This window comes from Sminthopsis crassicaudata, chromosome 3 (assembly GCF_048593235.1).
Source record: "Sminthopsis crassicaudata isolate SCR6 chromosome 3, ASM4859323v1, whole genome shotgun sequence".
Classification (NCBI taxonomy): Eukaryota; Metazoa; Chordata; class Mammalia; order Dasyuromorphia; family Dasyuridae; genus Sminthopsis; species Sminthopsis crassicaudata.
This window is the reverse complement of record NC_133619.1, coordinates 588,804,018-588,824,430: the sequence shown is the minus strand read 5'-3', so window position 1 is coordinate 588,824,430 and position 20,413 is coordinate 588,804,018. Positions and strand designations below refer to the sequence as shown.

Genomic DNA, 20,413 nt, shown 5'->3' with positions numbered 1-20,413 from the left:
TCCCCGAGAGACAGGAAGGCTTGGGCGCTCCCTCCCAAAGGAGCATTTGGCAGGTGGTTTCTCCCCACCTCTGGCCCTGGACTGCCCCCTTCCGGCCAACTCAGTTCAAGTTCTCCCCTAATGCATCTTCTGCCGACCCCAGACCTGCACCCTGAACCTACTAGAGGCTACTTCTCTCTCCCCCAGCTCCTGCTTGGCTGTTTCTTCTTAGTTTTTTCCTTTTTTTTTTCTCCTGAAATGGTGCTCGTCCAAAGTCATGAATAAATATAAATGCTCTTGGAGAGTACTGAGAGCTGAGGGGAACGAAAAATCTACAGATTTTTCTCCTTTCTCTTGTTCCTTGCAAGGCTGGATGCTTCTCAAAGGCCCTGACAGCATCTATGTACCGCCTGCTGTTAGGAGTCTGTCCAGATACATTGTTGCCCAAGAATTCCTCTTCGTTGTTCCTTGCTTATCCAGATACATTGTTTCTAAAATTTTACTGTAGATTGGAAGTCTGGGAACTATTAGGTCTCGGAGGGAGGGGAGAGCCCAAAAACTTTGGGGTGGGGGGAAATGTGTCATGGAGTGGAGAGATGGAGCTGGAGATAAGGAAGAGCTGGAAAGAAAGAATCTATTTGAAGTCTCTCCAGAGTTGGTAGTAGGAGCATCCTTCTCCAAGGGGCAGATTGCAGAAAAGCAATAATTTTATTTACATATCCTTTGAACAAGGGCCCTAAAGGGGCCCCATTCTTAACTATATGTGGGATGGACTAAGCTTCTAGATTTGGTTCAGCCAGAGGCCTCACATCATTTCTTAAGGCCCAGCTGAAAAGAGGCATGAAATCCCACTTATCTTAACTCTCCACCCATGGCTGAGGTAGACTAGGATATGCCATCAACCTAGAGAACAGGGAGAGCCCCTCATTTCTGCTTTTGTAGGGCAAATAAGACTTATGAAATAATTAGGGACCTCTGAGGGGTCTCAATACTTAGGATAAATGTTCCAGGAATTCAAGAATAGAATGATTAGTATGGATCTCAATATTCAGGGAGGACTTTTAGCAGGAGGAAGAGGCAGCATTTGAGCAATGTCTTGAAAATAGAAATGATGAAATACTTTGGTTGGGAGGGACCATAGGTATTTACCTCCCGTATCCTTTTTGCCTCTAGGCTAGACTTTCCTGGAATGAATAACAGCAATAATAACAATAATCCCTTATATTTGTACTGAGCTTTATAGCTTAACAAAGTATTTTCCTGACCCAGGCCTGGAGCTAGGTTAGGTAGGCAAGGAGCTTAGGGTGAAAATGGGAAGAAATAGCACTTTTTAAATGTCTTTGATGAATTCACATATTTTTGATACTAGCTAATCCTAAACTCTGTAGCTTGTAACATTGGGATGATAATGCCTAGAATGTTGGATTCGTGGTCAGGAAGATCTAAATTCAAATTCCAGGCCAGATAGTGTCTAGCTACAGTGCCCTACCAAAAATGTTTAACTTCTTCAGTGCCTCATCTTCCTCCTTTGTGAAATGAGAATAATGATAGCACCTAATTCACAAGGCTCAAATGAAATGATGGGTGAAAAATACTTTTCAAATCCTAAAGCTCTATATCAATAGAAAGGATAATTTCCTTATTAAAGAACATGACTTAGGAAAAAGACTAGGAAGATATTTGAATCATATAAGGGGTAAGTAAGTGTCTTGGCCAGGGCAATGCAGCTAATAATATGCCCTAAAAGTGGCATTTGGTTCTTGTTTTTGCAGTAGGTTTGTCTAAATTCATTTTTTTTTAAGCCATAAAGTTTAAGTGATTTACCCAAGATCACACAGATGGTGTCTAAGACTGTATTGGACTGACTCCATGACTAGTGCTCTAACCCTTGGACCACCTAAATGCTCCCAATAGCTTTGTCTAACTTCAAAACTAAAAGGGACTTTAAAACCGAGCTAGCACTCTTATTTTTAAAATTAATTTCTATTTAAAATGTTTTGTGTCATATTCATCCTTATGCCATTCCTTCCAATTGAACCTTCAACAAAGAAGGAAAAAGAGGGAAAACAGTTCATAAAATCAAACCAACAGGGGGCAGCTAGGTGGCGCAGTGGATAGAGCACCAGCCTTGAATTCAGGAGGACCCGAGTTCAAATGTGATCTCAGACACTTAATACTTCCTAGCTGTGTGACCCTGGGCAAGTCACTTAACCCCAGCCTGGGGCGGGGGGGGGGGAGATCAAACCAACAAAAGAGCAATCAAGTCTGATTATATGGGATCTTTCTGTCTTTGGCCTTCAAGGGGACATGAATACATATAGCATCTATAGATATAAGGAATGGCCATTTTAGTTACTTTTTAGTATAATCTCAAATTGCTTTCCAAAATGGTTGGATTAATTCAAGTGACTTTTGTTATCTTTGCCAATTTGCTGGGCATGAGGTAAATTCTTAAGAGTTAGTTGGACTTTCATTTCTCTCATCTTGTTATTTGAACTTTTATGTGATGTTTAAAGTTTATAAATTTGGGGGGCAACTTTTGTTCATATTTTTGATCATTTATAGGGATTTTGGTTACATATTTGTGTTACTTCTTTCATATATCTTCTCAGAGATATTTGATGTAAATATTTTTTTCCAGGCTACTACTTCTAAAAATCTCATCTTAATGTGGAGGCAGCCAGAGCTGGGAGAGAGGGAAATAAAGTTGGACCAAGAGACAAAGACTCCCAAGTCTTTCCCTATTTCTACTATACTAAGCCTCCTCGTTATTTCATAAGAAACCAAGTTGTAGAAGTAAGGAGGAGGTGGGGAAGTGTAGAACCTCCAGGGACAGTCACACACAGAGAGTCACAACTTCAAACTATCTGGAATGCAAAATGCCTTGTTCTCACTCTCATACTTTCACATACACTCTCTTTTGATCATTTGACCCTCAAAAAGATGCTCTCTACATTACATTATTTTAAATTTACATACGGAAAAGCTGTGGCTCAAAAAGGGGAGAATTGACTTGCTTAGGACTAGGAAAGTGGTGCATCTGAGACTAGATCTCCTGTCCCCTAGTTCAGGGATAAGACAAAGAACTAATAGCTGAAAGGGATGGAGCAAGAGAGTTTAAGGTTGATCAGAAGGGAGAATTTCCTAATCTTTGGAAAAGAATGTAATGGCAATGAGACAGCTATGTATGACATTGGGGCAGGTGAAGTAGGGAGGCCATAGAATCTTTCATTATGGGCTGTTCTACCTAGTGGCAGAAGCATGGCTCAGATCACCTCAGAAATTTTCCATTACAAGGATCTTCTTTGAAAGTCAGGGGACTGGACTGGGAAAGAAGAGAAGTCAGGGGTGTTCAAGTTGCCTGTAGACCTCCTGATAGTTCATTATTAGAGTCTGCCTCTGATTTATTCCTTACTTGATGAACCTTTGATTAAAGTCCTTGAAGGGGAGGGGAAGGAGAGATCAAAAAATCCAGTGGCACTTTGGTTGAGTTCAAGCTGGTTACAGAGAAAAAAATAACAGAAAGCCAGACCTGGGACCTTAATCCAGTTCATAAACTGAGGAGCAGTAGATGATAATCCTTGAGATATTCTGACAGTAGTCAGGAGACTCAGTACTGCCCACACCTTGCTTAGAGACTCACCTTAGAGTGATGGGTGATGGGGACAGGCAGCAGTAGATTATAGAATGTCATATCAAGAAGGGACTTTAGAGATTAGCTAATCCAACTGCTCCTTCACCCCTCTGTATAGAAGGGGACACAAGTTCAGAAAAGTGGAAAATGTTTTTTCCAAGTTTACACAGCAAATTAGTAGCCAAGTCTGGATCCAGACTTCCAGGCCAGGGCTTCAAGCTTGGGTTCTTAAACCTGGGTTCTGTAAATTTTAAGGAAAAAAAAAATCTTTTGGTACTTGCATTTCAATGCAATTGTTACAAGGCTATTAAAGAGTCTGAACTGCACTAAGACTTTTGGGACACGCAATATTATTGGTTTCCTTTATAATCCAATGTAGATTATTATACACTTAAATCATTCTGAGGGTCCACAACACAAAAAAACTACTAGAGGGTGGAAGAAAGGGGACCTAATTTCAGTCATGGGGTGTCTATTGGAGATGTCCCTTCTGGGAATTTAAAGCCTATTTTTCTTGGAGGTAGAAGGAGGATCCTGGAGAGGAACCCAAGCTCCCAGGCTTTGGGTACGAAGAGTATGACCCCTCCATATCATCTTTGACAGAGAATCAATCAGCATCTCCTTGAATATCTTCAATGATATTACTCCGCATCCTTGGTGGGACAGTTCTGATTGGAGGTTGTTTTGGTTTTAATTTTGATGCCTTTTGTTTTTCCCCACAATAATGATAGTGGCTAAAACACACACACACACACACACACACACACACACACACACACACACACACACACACACTGCCAAGTTCTGAAGTAAAAATCCTAAGCTAAGGAATAAAACATCTTTGAGATAGCCAGGGAGCAAACCTATCACCCTGGGGAATGTCTGGTGGATTTCCAACCAAAGAGACCCATGAAAAAGTTTATATTTTAAGAGGAGGGGAGGAGACAGTATGAGATAGCAAGGCCTGGTCATGAGATACCAGGGGTCCCTGGCAGTCCCAGCAAGAAAAAACTACTTCATTCTGGCTGTTTTGCCCTTCATTTCATGAATCTCAATGGAAGAGAACTTCCAGCTTGATTTAGGCGTCTTACAAATTAAAATCCCTAGGTGGATGAGTAGGAACATAGAGTAAATATCTTAGAAGTAGGAATGTAAGAACATTACAGAAACCCTGACATTACTAGAATTATTTAAGGGAGTGGCAGTCCATATCACATTTCGTATTAAAAATTTCTGTTCTTATATTACCAGTTTTCTGTCATCTGGTATATACTTTGCAAAGCACTTTCTGTATATTATCTGATATCTACAGCATCTTTGTGAAATAGATACTATTCCAGTTTTAAAGGAGAACAAAACCAAGCCTGAGAGGAGTTGAATCACTTATTCTGCTAGTAAGTTCCTGAGACAGTATTTGCATTCAGATCTTTCTGACTTCAAGTCCAACACCCTAGCCACTACACTAAGCTGCCTCACATTTCTTACCCGTATCCTGCTTCCATACCCAGTGAACTATCCCTTTTAAAACAAAAAACAAACCAGAAAAACCTAATCACTCAACTATGCCTGACAGCATAGGAAATATTTCATACATGCAATCCCCTACCTCTCTAGTGAAAAGAGAAAAGGGTATTTTCTTATCTCTTCTAAGCCCAATCTTGATTATTATAATTACATATCATTCAGCTTAACGTCTTGTTTAGTTTTTTGTAGTCATATTGTTTCTGATTCTGTTTAAATTTACCCTGTATCAATATCTTCCCATGTTTCTCTTGAGTTTCTCATATTATTATGGCTCAATAATACTATATTTTATTCAGGTACACAATTTCCCTAACCACTGATCTACTAGCATTCTCTTTATTTCTAGTTTTTTGACATGCTAACAAGTACTGCTGTGAATATATTTTGTTTACATGAGACTTTTCTTTCAGTCTTTGACCTTTTTAAGATATGTAACTAGCAGTAAGAGCTTATTCCTCCACATCCTTGGTTGGACAGTTCTGATTGATGGGAAGTATTCACTTTTTGGAGGAAGGGAGGTATAATTCCTAATGGTTTTGCAGAATTACTAGATCAATTCAAGCCCCTTCAGCACTGTATAATGTGCCTGCTTTCTCACAGCCCCTCCAACATTCATTATTTGTCAATTTGTTTTATGTTTCATTTCTCTTATTAATATGTTTATAGCAGTAAGTCTGATGTATGCAGTTTTTTTTTTTTAAAAAGAACTTTAATATCTTTTGACCACTTATGCATTGAGGAATAACTCTTGGTCTTTATACATTGAATTAATTCCTTATATATCTTGGATACCAGACATTAAATAATATAAAGCGTTTTACCAATCATCATTTTTCCTTCTTATTTTACCTATGCTGATTTTGTTCATGTGACAGTTGGTTTTTTAAAAATTCAAATAGATATTAGTTTAACTTTTGTGACTTCGGTTAAAATTCTTCCCCTAGCCATAGTTGCAAAAGGTATCCTTTATCCACTTAGATTTTTTTTAATGATGTAACCCTTTATATTTTAGTTGACTATCATTTTAGAATCTATATGGTTTAAGATGTTTGCATGAACCTATTTTTTGCCAAGCTACTTTCAGTAGTTTCTGTCAGATAGGCAGTCTTTCCCCAAAAAATATATTGTTAGTACATTCTTCCTTATATGAAAATTAGTTTCTTTTAACATTGTACCCCACTCTTCCCGAGTGTTCCTAGTTTTGCCCTTTGAGGTTAAACAGAACAAGACTAATATATCTCTTCCACATAACAGACCTTCATATAATTGAAGTCAGCAATTGTATTTCCCCGAAAGCTTCTCTTCTCCAAGTCAAATATTCTCATTCCATTTTGCTTCATAAGCTATGGTTGTTTTAAATTCCCTCACCATTCTGGACATGCTCCAGCTTGTCAATGTTCTTCCTAAATTTTGACCCCAGAGATACCCACAATTCTGCAGATGTGCTCTGCCTAAAGCATAGAAAGCAGGACTATCAGCTTCCTTGCTCTGGTTTTTCTTTCTGCAGAAGGAGCTAAGGATTTGGCTGCCTACATATACATGATTCCATACTTCTGATTCCATCAGCTCCCTTCCCAGCCTCACATACTTACCTTGTTAGCCCACCCCCCCAACCCCCAACCCTCTCATCCCCTGCAACTGAAAAGGTAGGAATCAGAGGGTAAGGCCTAGAAACTTAGTTTCTTTCTGATCTATAAGTCCAAGGGAGGTCCTTGATAAAATTGCCCAAGAGACAATTAGACCCAGGAGTAGACATAGACCAACTGTGGCAAAGACAAAGCAATGGGGGCGGGGAGTATGAAGGTGGGGGGCAGTAACAGAACAGAGCAGCAAGAATCCCCACAGAAATATCTTCATAACAGGAAATGTCTCATAAAATACCTGTGGTTTGGCCAAGCCCTGGGGCTGACCGAGCTATGCACCTCGAAGGCAGCCGGGCTCCCCACACTCTTTTGGGTCTGGGAGATCTGGGGCCATGATGGGGAGGAGGGAAAAGGAGGAGGCATGGAGTGCATCTGGGTGTACTTCAGTGGAGGCCCCTTAGTTGTGGGGTGGGGGAAGGTTTCTGGGAGCAGAGACTATGGGCCACAATGAAGTGGGAATGCTGAACAGTGAGTAAAGAAGCAAACTTCCTTCGGAAGAACCTAGGATCCCAAGTATTTTATACCATCCACTGCCACTACCCCCATCTTGGGTCAATTAGAGAACTAGAAATGTGTTCAGTGAAATATCAGGATGAATTTTCTGACATGAGAAGCATGATACTACTCAATGGAGCAGGTGACAAAGGGAGGCTGGGATAAGGGAGAGTGAGAAGCATGGCCTATTTGTCCTTTCCAGTTGTACTGGGTTCTCCTCTTCCTATCTCCTTGTGATACCCCGGCCCTGGTGAAATTTAACCAATTCCTTCTCTAAGCTAGAATTAGGGCAGAGAGAGAGAACCTGGGAAGATTCTGGACATTTCCATTGTAAGGTGGGGATTGATCTTGACTATGTTATCTTGAGGGGAGGGGTAGAGAGGAGGATCCTAGAGATTCTGGAAGGGCCCCAAGCTCTGACTAGACTAGTGTTTGGAGACAGGAACACACATCTTGGAAAGAGTGAATTCTAGGAGTTAAGCATCCTTAGAGAGAGCAGGAGTCTCATGTTTTTTTCCTAGTTGATCCTGTGCTTCTGGATACTTCCTTGATATACTGGGCCCTAAAGCATAGTGAAAATGAGGCAGAGTGAAGGAGAAACTAGAAGTTGGGGCTCCTTCTTGCTGACTCGTTAGATGATAAAGTCTAGGATCTAAAGCAGAAGGCCTGAGTTTAGATCCCATTTCTGACAGTTATTGTCTGTCTGGCTTGGCAAGTTTCTTCCCCTGAGTCTGAGTTTAAGCATTGGACTTGATGATTTCCAAGGTCCCTCTAGGTTCTGAGCCTGAATTTAATATTCTAACCTTTCTGGTCAGGTATTTCAGGAGGGTGTCTGAAGGGGAAAGATCTTCAATTCTTTCCCCTGAGCAGTTAAAAAGGCATATGATGAATTAATGGACCTGAAAGTGTCATAAAAATTACTATTTCCTCTACCCTTCAGTATAGCCAGTCAGTCAATCAATAAACATTTATTAAAAGCCTACTATGTGCCAGGCATCCTGCTAAGTGCTAGGAATAGAAAGGGAGGCGAAAGATAGTCCAGGAAAAAATGTCTAGAGGGAGACAGATAGGGGCAAACTGCACCATCTTGGTCTGCTATTTGGCCCTTCCATGGGCAGGAAAGCAGAGAGGGCTCTGGCTCAAGACAATTCTGGCTGTTTTCTGGCTCCAGCCAGGCTTTTACTGCAGAATCGCTGACTTGGATGAAACTCTATTTCACAGGGATTTGGTGAAAGGGTAAAAAAAAAAAAAAAAAAAAAATCTCCTTTAAGGGTTTACAGCTGTCACAATACAGTGTGGACTCCTCCCAAACCCCCTGAATCAGCACTTCCTGTATTTGTCTTACCTGGTTCAACCCACAGTCATGGCTCAGGCCCCAAGCTTTTCTCTCTCCCCCCTCACAGTCCCCTCAGCCTCCCCCAAATCCCATGCTCCAGTCTTCCCTTCCCAAATCTCCCATTTTTGCTCCTATACTAACTGACCCTGTCTTTCTCCTTTTCTGAGCCTCAGTTTTCTCCTCTTAAAAATGAAGGGCATTGGATAAGAGTTTCTAACATCTACTATTCCCTTATTCTCTGATTCTTCTCCTCTCCAATTTTTCCTCTACATCAGCCCCACTTAAAGGGACAATATAATGTTTTCGACCAGATCTATGGGTTGCATTGGTATAAGGAGCTCCCAAGGGATAAATTCAGATCTACCAATGATGAACACCTATCCTCCATGGCAGAACCAGACCATCACCAACTCAGAGTGCCTGGAGCACTCTGAGGTTAAGGGGTTTGCCCAGGATCATAAAACCTTGTGTAAGAGGCAAGACTTGAACCAAAGAACTTCTAACTCCAGTTCCTCTATGACATCAGATGATATTATTAAAACCTTCTAATATTTGCAAAGTGCTTTACATGGATCACCTCATTTAAGCCTCAGAACAACATGTTGATTGATGCAAGTCTTACTATCGTTTTCATTATCATCACCCACAAACCAAGCACGTATTAAGCAGCTGGACCGTGATAAGGACTGTCCTAAGGGCTAGGGTCACAAAGGCAAAACTGTCTCCACTTTACAGAAGAGGAAATTAGGACTGAGAGATGTAAAGTGACTTGATATATCACACACCTAAAGTTAGGGGCAGGATTTGGACTCAGGTCTCTCTTTGTATGCTGTATGATCGATGGTCCTGCCCCCTTCTCCAGTTGGCCAAATAGATTCACTGAATCGAGCTGGAAGATGGCCTGGCTCTTCTACAAAGGGCTGAACATGTGGTCATCCAGCTTCAACTTGGAAGAGTTCCCAGAAGGAAGGATCACACTCCTTGAAGCTTTCCTGGGGAGAGCTCCTCTGATAAGGAATCTTTATTTTAGGAAATCCCGAATCTGAGCACCCCACCTTGGACCAAGGATAACAAATTTCACATCCCAACTCTTCAAATTCTTGATAGTAGCCATGAAGTTGCCCCTATCTTCCTTTTTCCAAGCTAAACATCCCAAGTTCCTTTTTTATAAAAAATTGTTGTTGATAGCTGTTGTTTGATCTCACCTGCTTTCCCAATGGATCCTTCCTCCTCCAGGGACAGAGAACGGATCTTTCCTTGGTATTGGGAGTACCCAGATAAGAAAACTCCTACTAATTGAGGCTGACCATTTCCATAGCTTCCAATCTCAAAGAATTGTAGGGAGCATTGAGAGACTTGCTCTGAATCATACAGCTTGTATATGTCAGAGGAAGGACTTGAAATTTCTAGCTTTTCCTAAGCTGTTTTATAACAAAGAATAAAAAGAAAAGAGAAAAAAAAATAGTTCAGCAAAACTAACATATTAAAAAAACACACACCTATGTAGTGTTCTACAAACAGTTTTCTACCTTTGCAAAGAAGCAGAAGAAGATGCCCTCTTATTTCTCTTCTTTGGGAACAAGCTTAGTTTTTATAATTTAACAGCATTCAGTTTCAATGACTTGTGGTTAGTCATCCAGTTTACATTCTTATAGATACTGTATATATTGTTTCTCTAGTTTTGCTTATTTCATTCTGCATCAATCCTAGCTTTTCTCCTGCTTCTCTATAATTCATCATCTTGATTTCTTACAGTCAGTATTACATTATGTGTTTTTTTATAATCTGTGATGGTACTGGTAAAAGGGAGTCTATAAATATTTTAGTGTATTTGGAACCTTTATTTTTGTCATTTATTACTTTAGGGTATATTTCTAGCAGTGGGATCTCTAGGCCAAACAAATATAGGCATTTAAAATTCTTAGCATAATTCCAAATTGCTTTTTTAAATGATTGGACCAATTTACAATTCCAACAACAATGCATTAGTATATCAATTCTCTTTTGACACACTGGAATTCCCAAGATTCTTTCAGGTGGTCCATGAAAGCTATTTTTATTGTAATACTTAGGTGTTACTTGCTTATTAAAATAGTTCCTTCCTTTGCCAACCACATATCTGTGTGAGGCAAAATATTTTTCATACATTTCAACCAAAACAATATATCATGACAGATTGAATGTAGAGCAGATAGGAAAATCCAGCTGTTTTCTGTTAAGCCAGACATTAAAGAGATTTGCAAAAATATATTTAACAATACCAGTCTTCTTACTAAAGTTTTTGGTTTGAAAAATAAGTTTTTAATTAAAAATATAATTTATGCTCATATTAATGGGTTTACTAATTTATTTTAAATTGAATTAGTAACAAATTAAAATTTGTTTTAATTTTAAATATAGTAAATATCAATAATTACAACCAATTAATATTTCTTTGGGGTCCTCAATAATTTTTGCATGTTAAGAAATTCTGAAACCAAAAACTTATATAACTAATGAATTAGTATATCCATTTATCATTATCCCTCCAATAGTGACTAGGTTCATCTTTACTAGCTTTCTATATTTCTTTTATAGATCTTTATTAAGCATGTACTTCAGCCTTTTCATCCTGGTTATTATCTTTGGACATGCTCCGAGTTTTCCAGGTTTTCCCCAAAATATGGTGCTCATAAGTAAAAGCAATTCCCCAGATATGGTTAACAGGGCAAAGTATATAGTAAGATCATTCATCACTTTCATTACCCTCAACTGCCTCCCTCAAACCTGGGGAGCTGGGGACTTCTAGAATAAAGTAGACATTGCTGAGGGCTCCATCTTCCTCTGTGGAAGGGAACTGACTCTATTTGTCACTCTCTCTAATTATAGTCTAGCCAAGGGACCATTAGATTTTTCGATTCCTTTATCACATTGTTGACTCATATTGTGTTTATAATACACAAAATCTCCCATTTTCCCCACAAACTGTTGCCTAACTTTTCCCATCTTATTTTTGGAAATTGAGAGCAGGACTTTACAATTAGGCCTGCCAAATGTCATATATGTGTGTGTGTGTATGTATATGTATATATATATATATATATATATACATATATATACATATATATACATATACATATTATATATATATATAATATATATGTATATATATATATATATATATATATAATCTGTGTGTGTATAATTGGTCCATTGTTCTAGCCTGAGATTTTTTGGTGATTCTAGATTCTTGTCATCTATCTCTTCAAGCTTCTTGTCATCTTCTCCATTTGACAAGCATATCACTTCTATCTTCATTCAAATCATTGATAAAAATTAGTTAAACTGTTTTATGACAATAAGGGGAGGGCATTTGGTTAGACTTCCCTTTAAACTGATGTTGACTTTTTGTGAGTTCACCTAACTATATTATCTATCATCTAGCCCAGGTCTCTGTCTTACAAACAAGAGAATCTTTGTCACATTGTTTCCTGAAAGCTAGGCAAACTGTTGTGGATTGAATTTCCCTAATATGGTTTTATACTCCCGTGGCAAAGTAGACTGAGACCTGGATTTAAAGAAGACCTTATTTCAAATCTAATCTCATTCTTATTAGCTGTTTGATCACTTAACCTCTGTCTGCCTCAGTTTCCTTATCTGTAAAATGAAGATTATGAGTACCTACTTCCCAGAGTTATGAGTATATAATTAAATATTTGCAAAATAGTGTTATGGAAATGCTAGCTGATACTTCCTAGCTGACACTGTTTTATTCCAGTGGCAAAAAGGGCAGAGACTGACGTCATGGGGGTTTCTCATCTTACCCCTTTCTCTAGCAGGGATGCGGGCTGAAGCCTGTCCTCATATGTCCCCTATATACCTGCAGTCCTTGGCGCAACTTGCCAGTTGTGTAATCCTGGCACTTTCCTCTTCTGTAAAATGAGCATAACACCTACCTCCAAGGCTTGTTGTAAGGATTAAATGAAATGACATATTAAACGCTTTGCAATCTTAAGGCATTCTAATAAATTCTACCTATTATGAAAGCTTTTATGAATTCCCCTTTAAATATGTGTTCTAGGATTCACTGGCCTACAGTGTTTGAAGAATATGCCCTCTTTCTTTTTGTCCTCCTTTCTCTAGTCCTCCTCCTACTCTCCCTTTCTTTAAGATTTTTCTTAGAGCCTCCCCAATCCTACTCCCTCTCCCAATATAGTGATCACACTCCCAATAATGTGACCTCCAATAGTGACCTATCACCTTCCAAGAATGATCCTGATATTCCCCAGATAATGACCCTGCTGATTTCCCGCTAGTTATTCGGCTGCTCCCCTAATAGTGAGCCTGCTTTCAGGTCCCCATAGTGACCCCGATGATCTCCCGCTAATGATCCTGCTGGTCCCCTCCTTCCCCTTCCCACAGTGATCCCCTAGAGTCTCATCTCTCCTCTAAAGCCCTCGGGTGCCCGAGATCATGCTGAGTTTCTGCCGTCCCTCCCCACAGAGCGAATCGCCTTTAGAACCAGAGCTTGAGCCGGAGCTAGAGCCCAAACGGAGCGAGAGCCGCCATGCCGCCGGGGCCCTCGCCCCCTTCTCTGCGGCTGCTGTTGTTGCTGCTGCTGACCGGGTTGCGGGCCGCAGCCGGAGGAGGGGCCGGTGGGGGAGGCTACGCGCAAGTGAAGTACGTGCAGCCCATAGTGAAAGGACCAGCCGGGCCCCCCTTCCGGGAGGGCAAGGGCCAATACCTGGGTAAGCGCTACCTCAGCCCAACCCCGCCCAGTCCTTGGGCCCACCCCTCCCTGAGCCCCGCCCCGCCTCCCCCGGTCTTTCCCGTGACCCCCCCTTCTCCAGCCCTCTCCTCCCTCCTTCGCTCCGCCCCTCCTTTCCCTCCTCTTTTCCATCTTCCTCCGCCCTGCTTCTTCGCTCATTTCGTCTCCCCCCCAACGTCTACATCTCCATACCCTGCTCCTCCCACTTCTCCTAGCCCGGTGTCTCTTCTCTGTTTGTTATTCCTCCTTTTTCTCTGCCCGGCCAGAGAACTGGGATAAGAAAAACATTCAGGGCTTGTGAGGACTTCAGCTTGCGTCCAGAGCCAGTCAGAGGAGACAGCTCCTGCTGCTCGCTACTTCTCTTGGCCTGCGTCGGCATCTCCACCGTGTCTGCCAATTGCTTCGTCTCTGTCACTGTCTTTCTGGAATTGGCCCTTCCTAGCTGACACTTTTATTCCAGGGGCAAAAGGGGCGGAGACTCTGACATCATGGGGGCTTTCTCATCTTACCCCTTTCTCTAGTAGGGATGCGGGCGGAGGCTTGTCCTCATATGTCTCCTGTGTACCTGCAGTCCTTGGTTCCCACCCCTCTAGGAGAATGGCCAAAGCCCGAGGTTGAGTTCTGGTGGGCAGCCTTGAGTGACTGGGTCAGTTTCCTCCCACTGAAGGAGCTCCAGCCCCCAGGCTTTAGTCTGAGGGTTCCTGCTAGGAGTCTGAGCACAAGGGCATGAAGAGACTGTGTCTCAAGTTATGGATGTGTAGCTGCTCCCCTCCCCCCTACTCCTCCCACCATGCTCCTTGATTTCGGGGAACCACAGCACAAGAGTAGGTCCTACTGCCTCTTCAGTGTTCCCAGTGGAGTAGAATCTTCCGCGGGGAAAGGGGAAATGTGTCATCTCCATCTTTATTGCAGCTTCCTGAGATTCTCTCACTGCTTACTGAGTCTTTTTTCTCCTCAACTGCTGTCCTTAAAGTCTTGAGGTTCTTTATCTAAGGCTGGGTAGGAAGGGAAGAAATCCTGGGGGGAGGGGCAGGAGAGTGATCTCATTACTAAAGGCTTTCACCATGGACACCCTATCTGTCTATTTCTTTCCTCAGAACTGCCACCACCAATGCTGCCAATGGATCTGAAAGGGGAACCTGGACCACCTGGAAAGCCTGGCCCCCGGGGCCCTCCAGGACCTCCTGGTTACCCGGGAAAGCCAGGTACAGGCAAGCCAGGTCTGCATGGTCAGCCAGGCCCCGCTGGCCCCCCAGGCTTTTCTAGGATGGGTAAGCCAGGTGTCCCAGGTGTCCCAGGAAAGGTGGGCAGCAAGGGCGAGCCAGGTCCAAAAGGTGAGCCAGGCCTTCGGGGGGATCAGGGCCTTCGAGGACTGCCAGGACCTCCCGGACTTCCAGGCCCATCAGGCATTGCTGTTACTGGCAAACCAGGCCCACAGGGCGCTCTAGGTCCACAAGGTTTTAGGGGGGAACCAGGCCCCAGAGGAGAGCCAGGACCTCGCGGGGAAAGAGGCCTCAAGGGAGATAATGGGGTGGGCACACCAGGCCAACCAGGTGTTCCAGGAAATGGAGGTCCCCCTGGCCCTCCAGGACCTCCAGGTCCTATGGGCTTGGGCAAACCTGGCCTGGATGGCCTTCCAGGAGCCCCAGGAGATAAGGGAGCTACTGGGGCCCCTGGGGGACCAGGACAAACCGGGGAACCAGGAGCTCTGGGCCCAAGGGGTCCCCCGGGACTAGATGGCATTGGGGTACCTGGGGCAGTAGGTGTACCTGGGCCCCAGGGGCCTATAGGTGCAAAGGGGGAACCTGGGATCAGGGGCCTTCCTGGCCTGCCAGGCCCTACAGGCTATGGGAAACCAGGGCTCCCAGGCCTCAAAGGAGAAAGAGGCCCAGCAGGGATCCCAGGAGGACTGGGTGACACAGGTGAGCCAGGAGAGGATGGTGAGCCAGGTGAACCAGGACCTCAGGGCCTCATGGGCCCTCCTGGCCTTCCCGGGTCCATGGGACTACCAGGGAGGCATGGGCTACCTGGACCCAAAGGGGAAGCAGGGCCAAGTGGTCCTCCAGGGGTGCCTGGGATCCGTGGTGATCAGGGCCCAAGTGGTATTGTGGGAAAACCTGGAGTTGTTGGAGAAAGGGGATTACCTGGAGCACAGGGACCTCCAGGGCCAAGTGGGCCCAAGGGAGAACCAGGCATCGTTGGGCTTCCTGGGGGACCAGGTGCAGCAGGAGGGCTGGGACAGAAAGGGGAGGTAGGCCTTCCAGGGCAGCCTGGATTGAGAGGACCCTCAGGGATTCCTGGGCTTCAGGGCCCATCAGGTCCCATCGGACCCCAGGGTCTTCCAGGCCTGAAAGGGGAACCAGGTCTCCAAGGTCCTCCTGGGGAAGGCAGAGTGGGTGAGCCAGGCTTAGCTGGACCTATAGGCCCCCCTGGCATCCCAGGAAACCCGGGTCTTAATGGCCCCCCAGGGCCTCCAGGGCCCCCTGGACCCCCTGGGCCCCCAGGGGGGTTAGATGAGATGGGTATCGCAGGGCTGCACTTGCCCAATGGGGGGGTTGAGGGGGCAGTGCTAGGCAATGGCAGAGGGGCCAAACCGCAGTCTGGTCTCGGGGAACTGTCCGTGGGTGTGGCCCCAGCTTTTACTGCTGTGCTCACTTCTCCCTTCCCGGCTTCGGGGATGCCAGTCAAATTTGACCGGACACTGTACAATGGCCACAGCGGGTACAACCCCGCCACGGGAATCTTCACCTGCCCCATCGGCGGCGTCTATTACTTTGCTTACCACGTGCACGTGAAGGGCACCAGCGTGTGGGTGGCGCTCTATAAGAACAATGTGCCGGCCACCTACACCTATGACGAGTACAAGAAGGGCTACCTGGACCAGGCGTCGGGCGGGGCGGTGCTCGAGCTGCGCACCAACGACCAGGTCTGGGTGCAGATGCCCTCAGACCAGGCCAACGGCCTCTACTCCACCGAGTACATCCACTCGTCCTTCTCCGGCTTCCTGCTCTGCCCTACATAACGGGCCAGGGACCCACACTGCCGACTCCCCTTCCCACACCCATCTTTAGTAGTAGTGTTATTTTTTAATTAAAAGAAAAAGGATTTGATGGTTAGAGAGAAGACACCGGGAGATGGCAGTGGCTAGAGGAGATCAGCTTTCTTCTTCCAGTTGCCTCTGAAAGAGACTGATCCCCAAGGAAGCTGTGCAAAGGCGGGATCACCTCCCTTCCTCCATTCCTCCTGGGACTGGGGCTGATGATGGTGCCGGATTGCAGGAGATGGCCACTGACCAGCTTCAGAGATGATGAATATTAATTCACACTCAGGGCATGTGGCTCCTGGCTTCCAGGCCTTAATTGGAATTGCTCCACTCCTATCCCAAGGATTAGGGGACTCATGGGCCGCCTATGCACAACTTGGGGCAGAGACTCACTGACCATTCTTGGAAATCTGCCTCTCTCCATCCCTGGGCTTCTCTTCTGAGTGGAAGAAGGGAGGGCTTCTCACACTCAGACCGCATTGAGGAGTCAAAGACGTTTCCCATCCCAACTGCCCCCAGCTTCTGATGCATGGGGCTTCTGGCTCCAAGACAGGTTATTCTGGAAGAGAGGAAGACAAGTCCCCAGATAGTTTTTGCCAAAGATGCTCTGATGGCCCGTGTAGTGTCCCTTTAGGAACAAAGTGCAACAGGCCAATTTTCTGTACTGCTCACCAACTGCCCCAAGTAGTCCAACTAGATGGGTGAATAGGGATAAAACTTGAGGCTGGATCTGGCCGTCTTACAGGGCTTAATACTGCACTTATCTTTGCCTTTTTTAATCTCCCACAACCCAAGCTCCTTTTGGAGGAAGGGAAGGGGAAATGTAGAGAGAGCCTTAAGAAAAATTCACTCCCAAAGGGACTCTTAAGGAATAGGAAGACAAGGCACCCCGATATGTAGAGAATGGAAAGGCACTTCCAAAGCCACTGCGTGGATGGGGTGCAGTGTATTCAATATTGGGATACTGCAGTAAACCTGCCTCCACCAGACCCAAATAAAGAGTACTTTATGGGTAAGGCTCAGGCATTGTAGCCCCTGCTCCTAAAGTTCTCAGGCAAGATCAGGGGAGCGACCAGTCTGTGGTAGATTGACTGGAATCTATGTATTTATTGGATTCTTCATTCCCACCTCGCTTTCCTGAACAAGAGCCATGAAGCAAGGGGTCAGGGGCCCTCTCCCCTTTCATTTTGATGTTATGCGTGATCTTAGGGCCTAGAAAACTAAATTGCAGAAAAACTGGATGGTAACAGATGTTAGTCTTGGCAGCCACCTCTGGAAAGAGGATAGAAGGCAGTCAGGTGGTTTTCTTCCTGACTTCTCAAGTGTATGTTCACAAAAGGGGCAGGAGAGGAGCTTTCGCTGGTTCTCCTTGCCAGAAGGTTCGCTCTTGGATGATTGGCTGCAGCATATTCTCTTGCCACTAGTTCCAGTCTTAGCTTTGGAGGTGGAGAAGGGAAGGGGACGTGATGGGGGACAGCTAGGCCAGTGGTTACTCCACCCCACTGTGAAAAAGGATTTCCCTTCAAATTGACATCTAAATGCCCAGCAGCCCTATAAAAAGGGATCTAGTGTTAATCCCTGCAATTGAGGGTCCTATGCCTGACCAACCCAACCATTTTATTTAGACTACGTGTGAACTTTGGAATCATCTCTGAAACTGCCGGTGCTAGCTGCTCCAGAACACAGCGTCTGTTGTAACAAAACTACTGCCAACTTCTGCTTGTTTTCCAGGCTTTGGCTCACTCGGGGCCTTTGCTAACCTTTGTGCATCCCAACATCCCTCTCCCGTCTTCTTCTCCCCATAATCTAGGCCATCTGAATCCCCACTTCCTGGTGGCAGGGGCAAAAAAGGAAATCCAATTTACTCTTTGGTGCAGGGGTTGGGGAAAAGCTTGGGTGCAGAAGTCAGGGCTCTGAAGGATTTTTCATCCTTCTTGGGCTTATCCTATTGGCAGGAAGCACCAAACCCCACTTGCTTTGTGTTACTTATCCCTTTCCTTACCTGTGCCAAAGCCTCTCTTGGGCTGAAATGGCCAGGCAGGCACTGATCTGCCCCAAATATGGAGTTAGGGGCAGAAGGAAGCCACTCAGCTAGGACTGCCCCCCACCACGTACTCCTGGCCACAGCATGGACTTCCAGCCAGCATGACCTTGGATTGGTCACTTTTAGGTGCCTCCTTAAAGACTGACTCTGATTAAGTCTGTCAATTTTTAAACTATGAAAACTGCATTACCCCTATGCATTTGTATATTCTAATTCTTACTGTGTTTTTTAAATGTTTAAAATATTTGCCTCTAGTATTCTCATTTCTAACCTTATATATAGTGGGTTGTAGTTTTGTACATACCTATTCCATGCACCGTGTCAGAGCAAATTCGGTTAAAAATCCAACACACTTGTGATAAACAAATGGGTTTCTCTTTGGACCTAAAACTACAATACTTGATTGTATTGACACATCAATAAAATCTATTAAAACTGTATTGGACTGTCCTCTTGGATGAAATAAGTTGATAAAAGCACTGACTAGGCCCAGGGTTTCAACCCTGTTCTCTTGCCTTTTGCTGGAACCTTAAGCAAACTTGCCCGGAGCCCTCATGGGTGCCTAACCCCCCATTAGGCTCAAGGATTGTCATTGGCTACTCAGGATAGTTCCTAGGTGGTAGGGACTGACACACACAAGGAGACACACAAACAACTCATCTATTCTTAGGGCAATTCTGGGCAAGCCCAGAAAGGCAGCTGTGGGCCTGCCGGTGGCTGATCTGGGGCAGACACCAAACTTCTCCAGAGCATTCCACAGAGCTCTCTAGCAGTGGAGCGTGACAGCTGGCTCAGTGTCCCTAACACAAGTTATTTCAACATCTGATGCAAATTATGAATGAAATTACTAATCCTCATTCCCGAGGGAAGGCAGAGCTGTCACCAGGCTCCAGTTCTCAAGTGTGGAGAATGGGGCTCAAGGTGAGCCAGCTGTCTGGGGCTGACCTCCCTCCTGATGAAGGCAGTGTCCCCATTAAAGGGAGCCCTACAGACCATTTGTCAGAGATATTTGTGACAGGATTTGGACTTGAAGCAGGGGTTTGGACCAGACGCCTTATTAGGTTTCCTATGAAACCATGTGTTTGGCAGCCTTGCCTGGGGGCAACTAGGGGTCCTTAACTTCCTCTAGGAGAGTCTATTCTTTGAGCCAGGCAGATTTGGGGAAAACCAACTTGGGACATTCTTGCTTGCTTGCTGTCTGGCCCTTTGGAAAATCCAACTTGGTCTCCAAGGTCCAATTGAGTCTAGAAACAGCTGTCATTGACAATATTTCCCTCCTACATTTTGTTCTCAGTGAGGGACAAATTGCTCCTTAGGCTAGACCTCCCCACTAGAGGCAGGGGCTCAGACTTCACATTCCCACAGCTCTGAGGGGGCAGGAGAGATTCCAGTAGAGCAGCAGCATCTCAGGGTGCCTGACGCACTTTTCCCTATCCAGGAATCAGTCTCTTTTGTAAATTCCCAAGTGCATCCATCTCTGCTCTGGGGCAAACCAACGACTTCCTCTTGGAATCTAACAAGAGCAAGTAAACAGGACCCTTACAAGGCGAAACATTCCATCAGAGAGACTGCAGAACAAAGCTTTTGACAAAACAGATGTAACTGGGTTTTTGCTGCTCCAGATGGAGCAATCTTGTTACCATGGGTCATACAGATAATGATCTTGCCTAACCCTCTTTCTTCAGGTGCCATTTCCCTTTCAAGTGCAGCTGCCCCAAAGCAGGCTTCTGTCTTTGGTCTGGTGAGCCTGAGAGGCTGGTCTGGCTCCCGCTGGGAAGAAGAAACTTTTTGGACCCATACTCTTTCCCCACTACCTCACCCTTCTTGATATCCAAGGCTAAATAGCTTTCAAATCCTTGGGGAAAACATTCCTGTGGTAGAGACTTGGCCTGATCATCTGAGCCCTGCTGGGTGATACCCTACAAGAAAAGCTTGCAGAATGGACACTTCTCTGATTGTTTCACAGAT

General features: G+C 44.6%; 1 protein-coding gene across 2 annotated transcripts in view; it reads left to right on the top strand.

Annotated features, from left to right (window-relative positions):
- COL8A2 (collagen type VIII alpha 2 chain) overlaps positions 1–18,885 on the top strand; it is a 34,376-nt gene extending 15,491 nt beyond the window's left edge. For both annotated transcript variants that reach the window (XM_074305126.1, XM_074305125.1), the window contains 2 exons: positions 13,094–13,338; positions 14,456–18,885. In XM_074305126.1, coding sequence (XP_074161227.1) covers positions 13,158–13,338; positions 14,456–16,380 — 2,106 coding nt within the window. In that variant the 5' untranslated portion in view covers positions 13,094–13,157 and the 3' untranslated portion in view covers positions 16,381–18,885. The remainder of the gene's footprint in view (positions 1–13,093; positions 13,339–14,455) is intronic.
- The last annotated feature ends 1,528 nt before the right edge of the window (positions 18,886–20,413 follow it).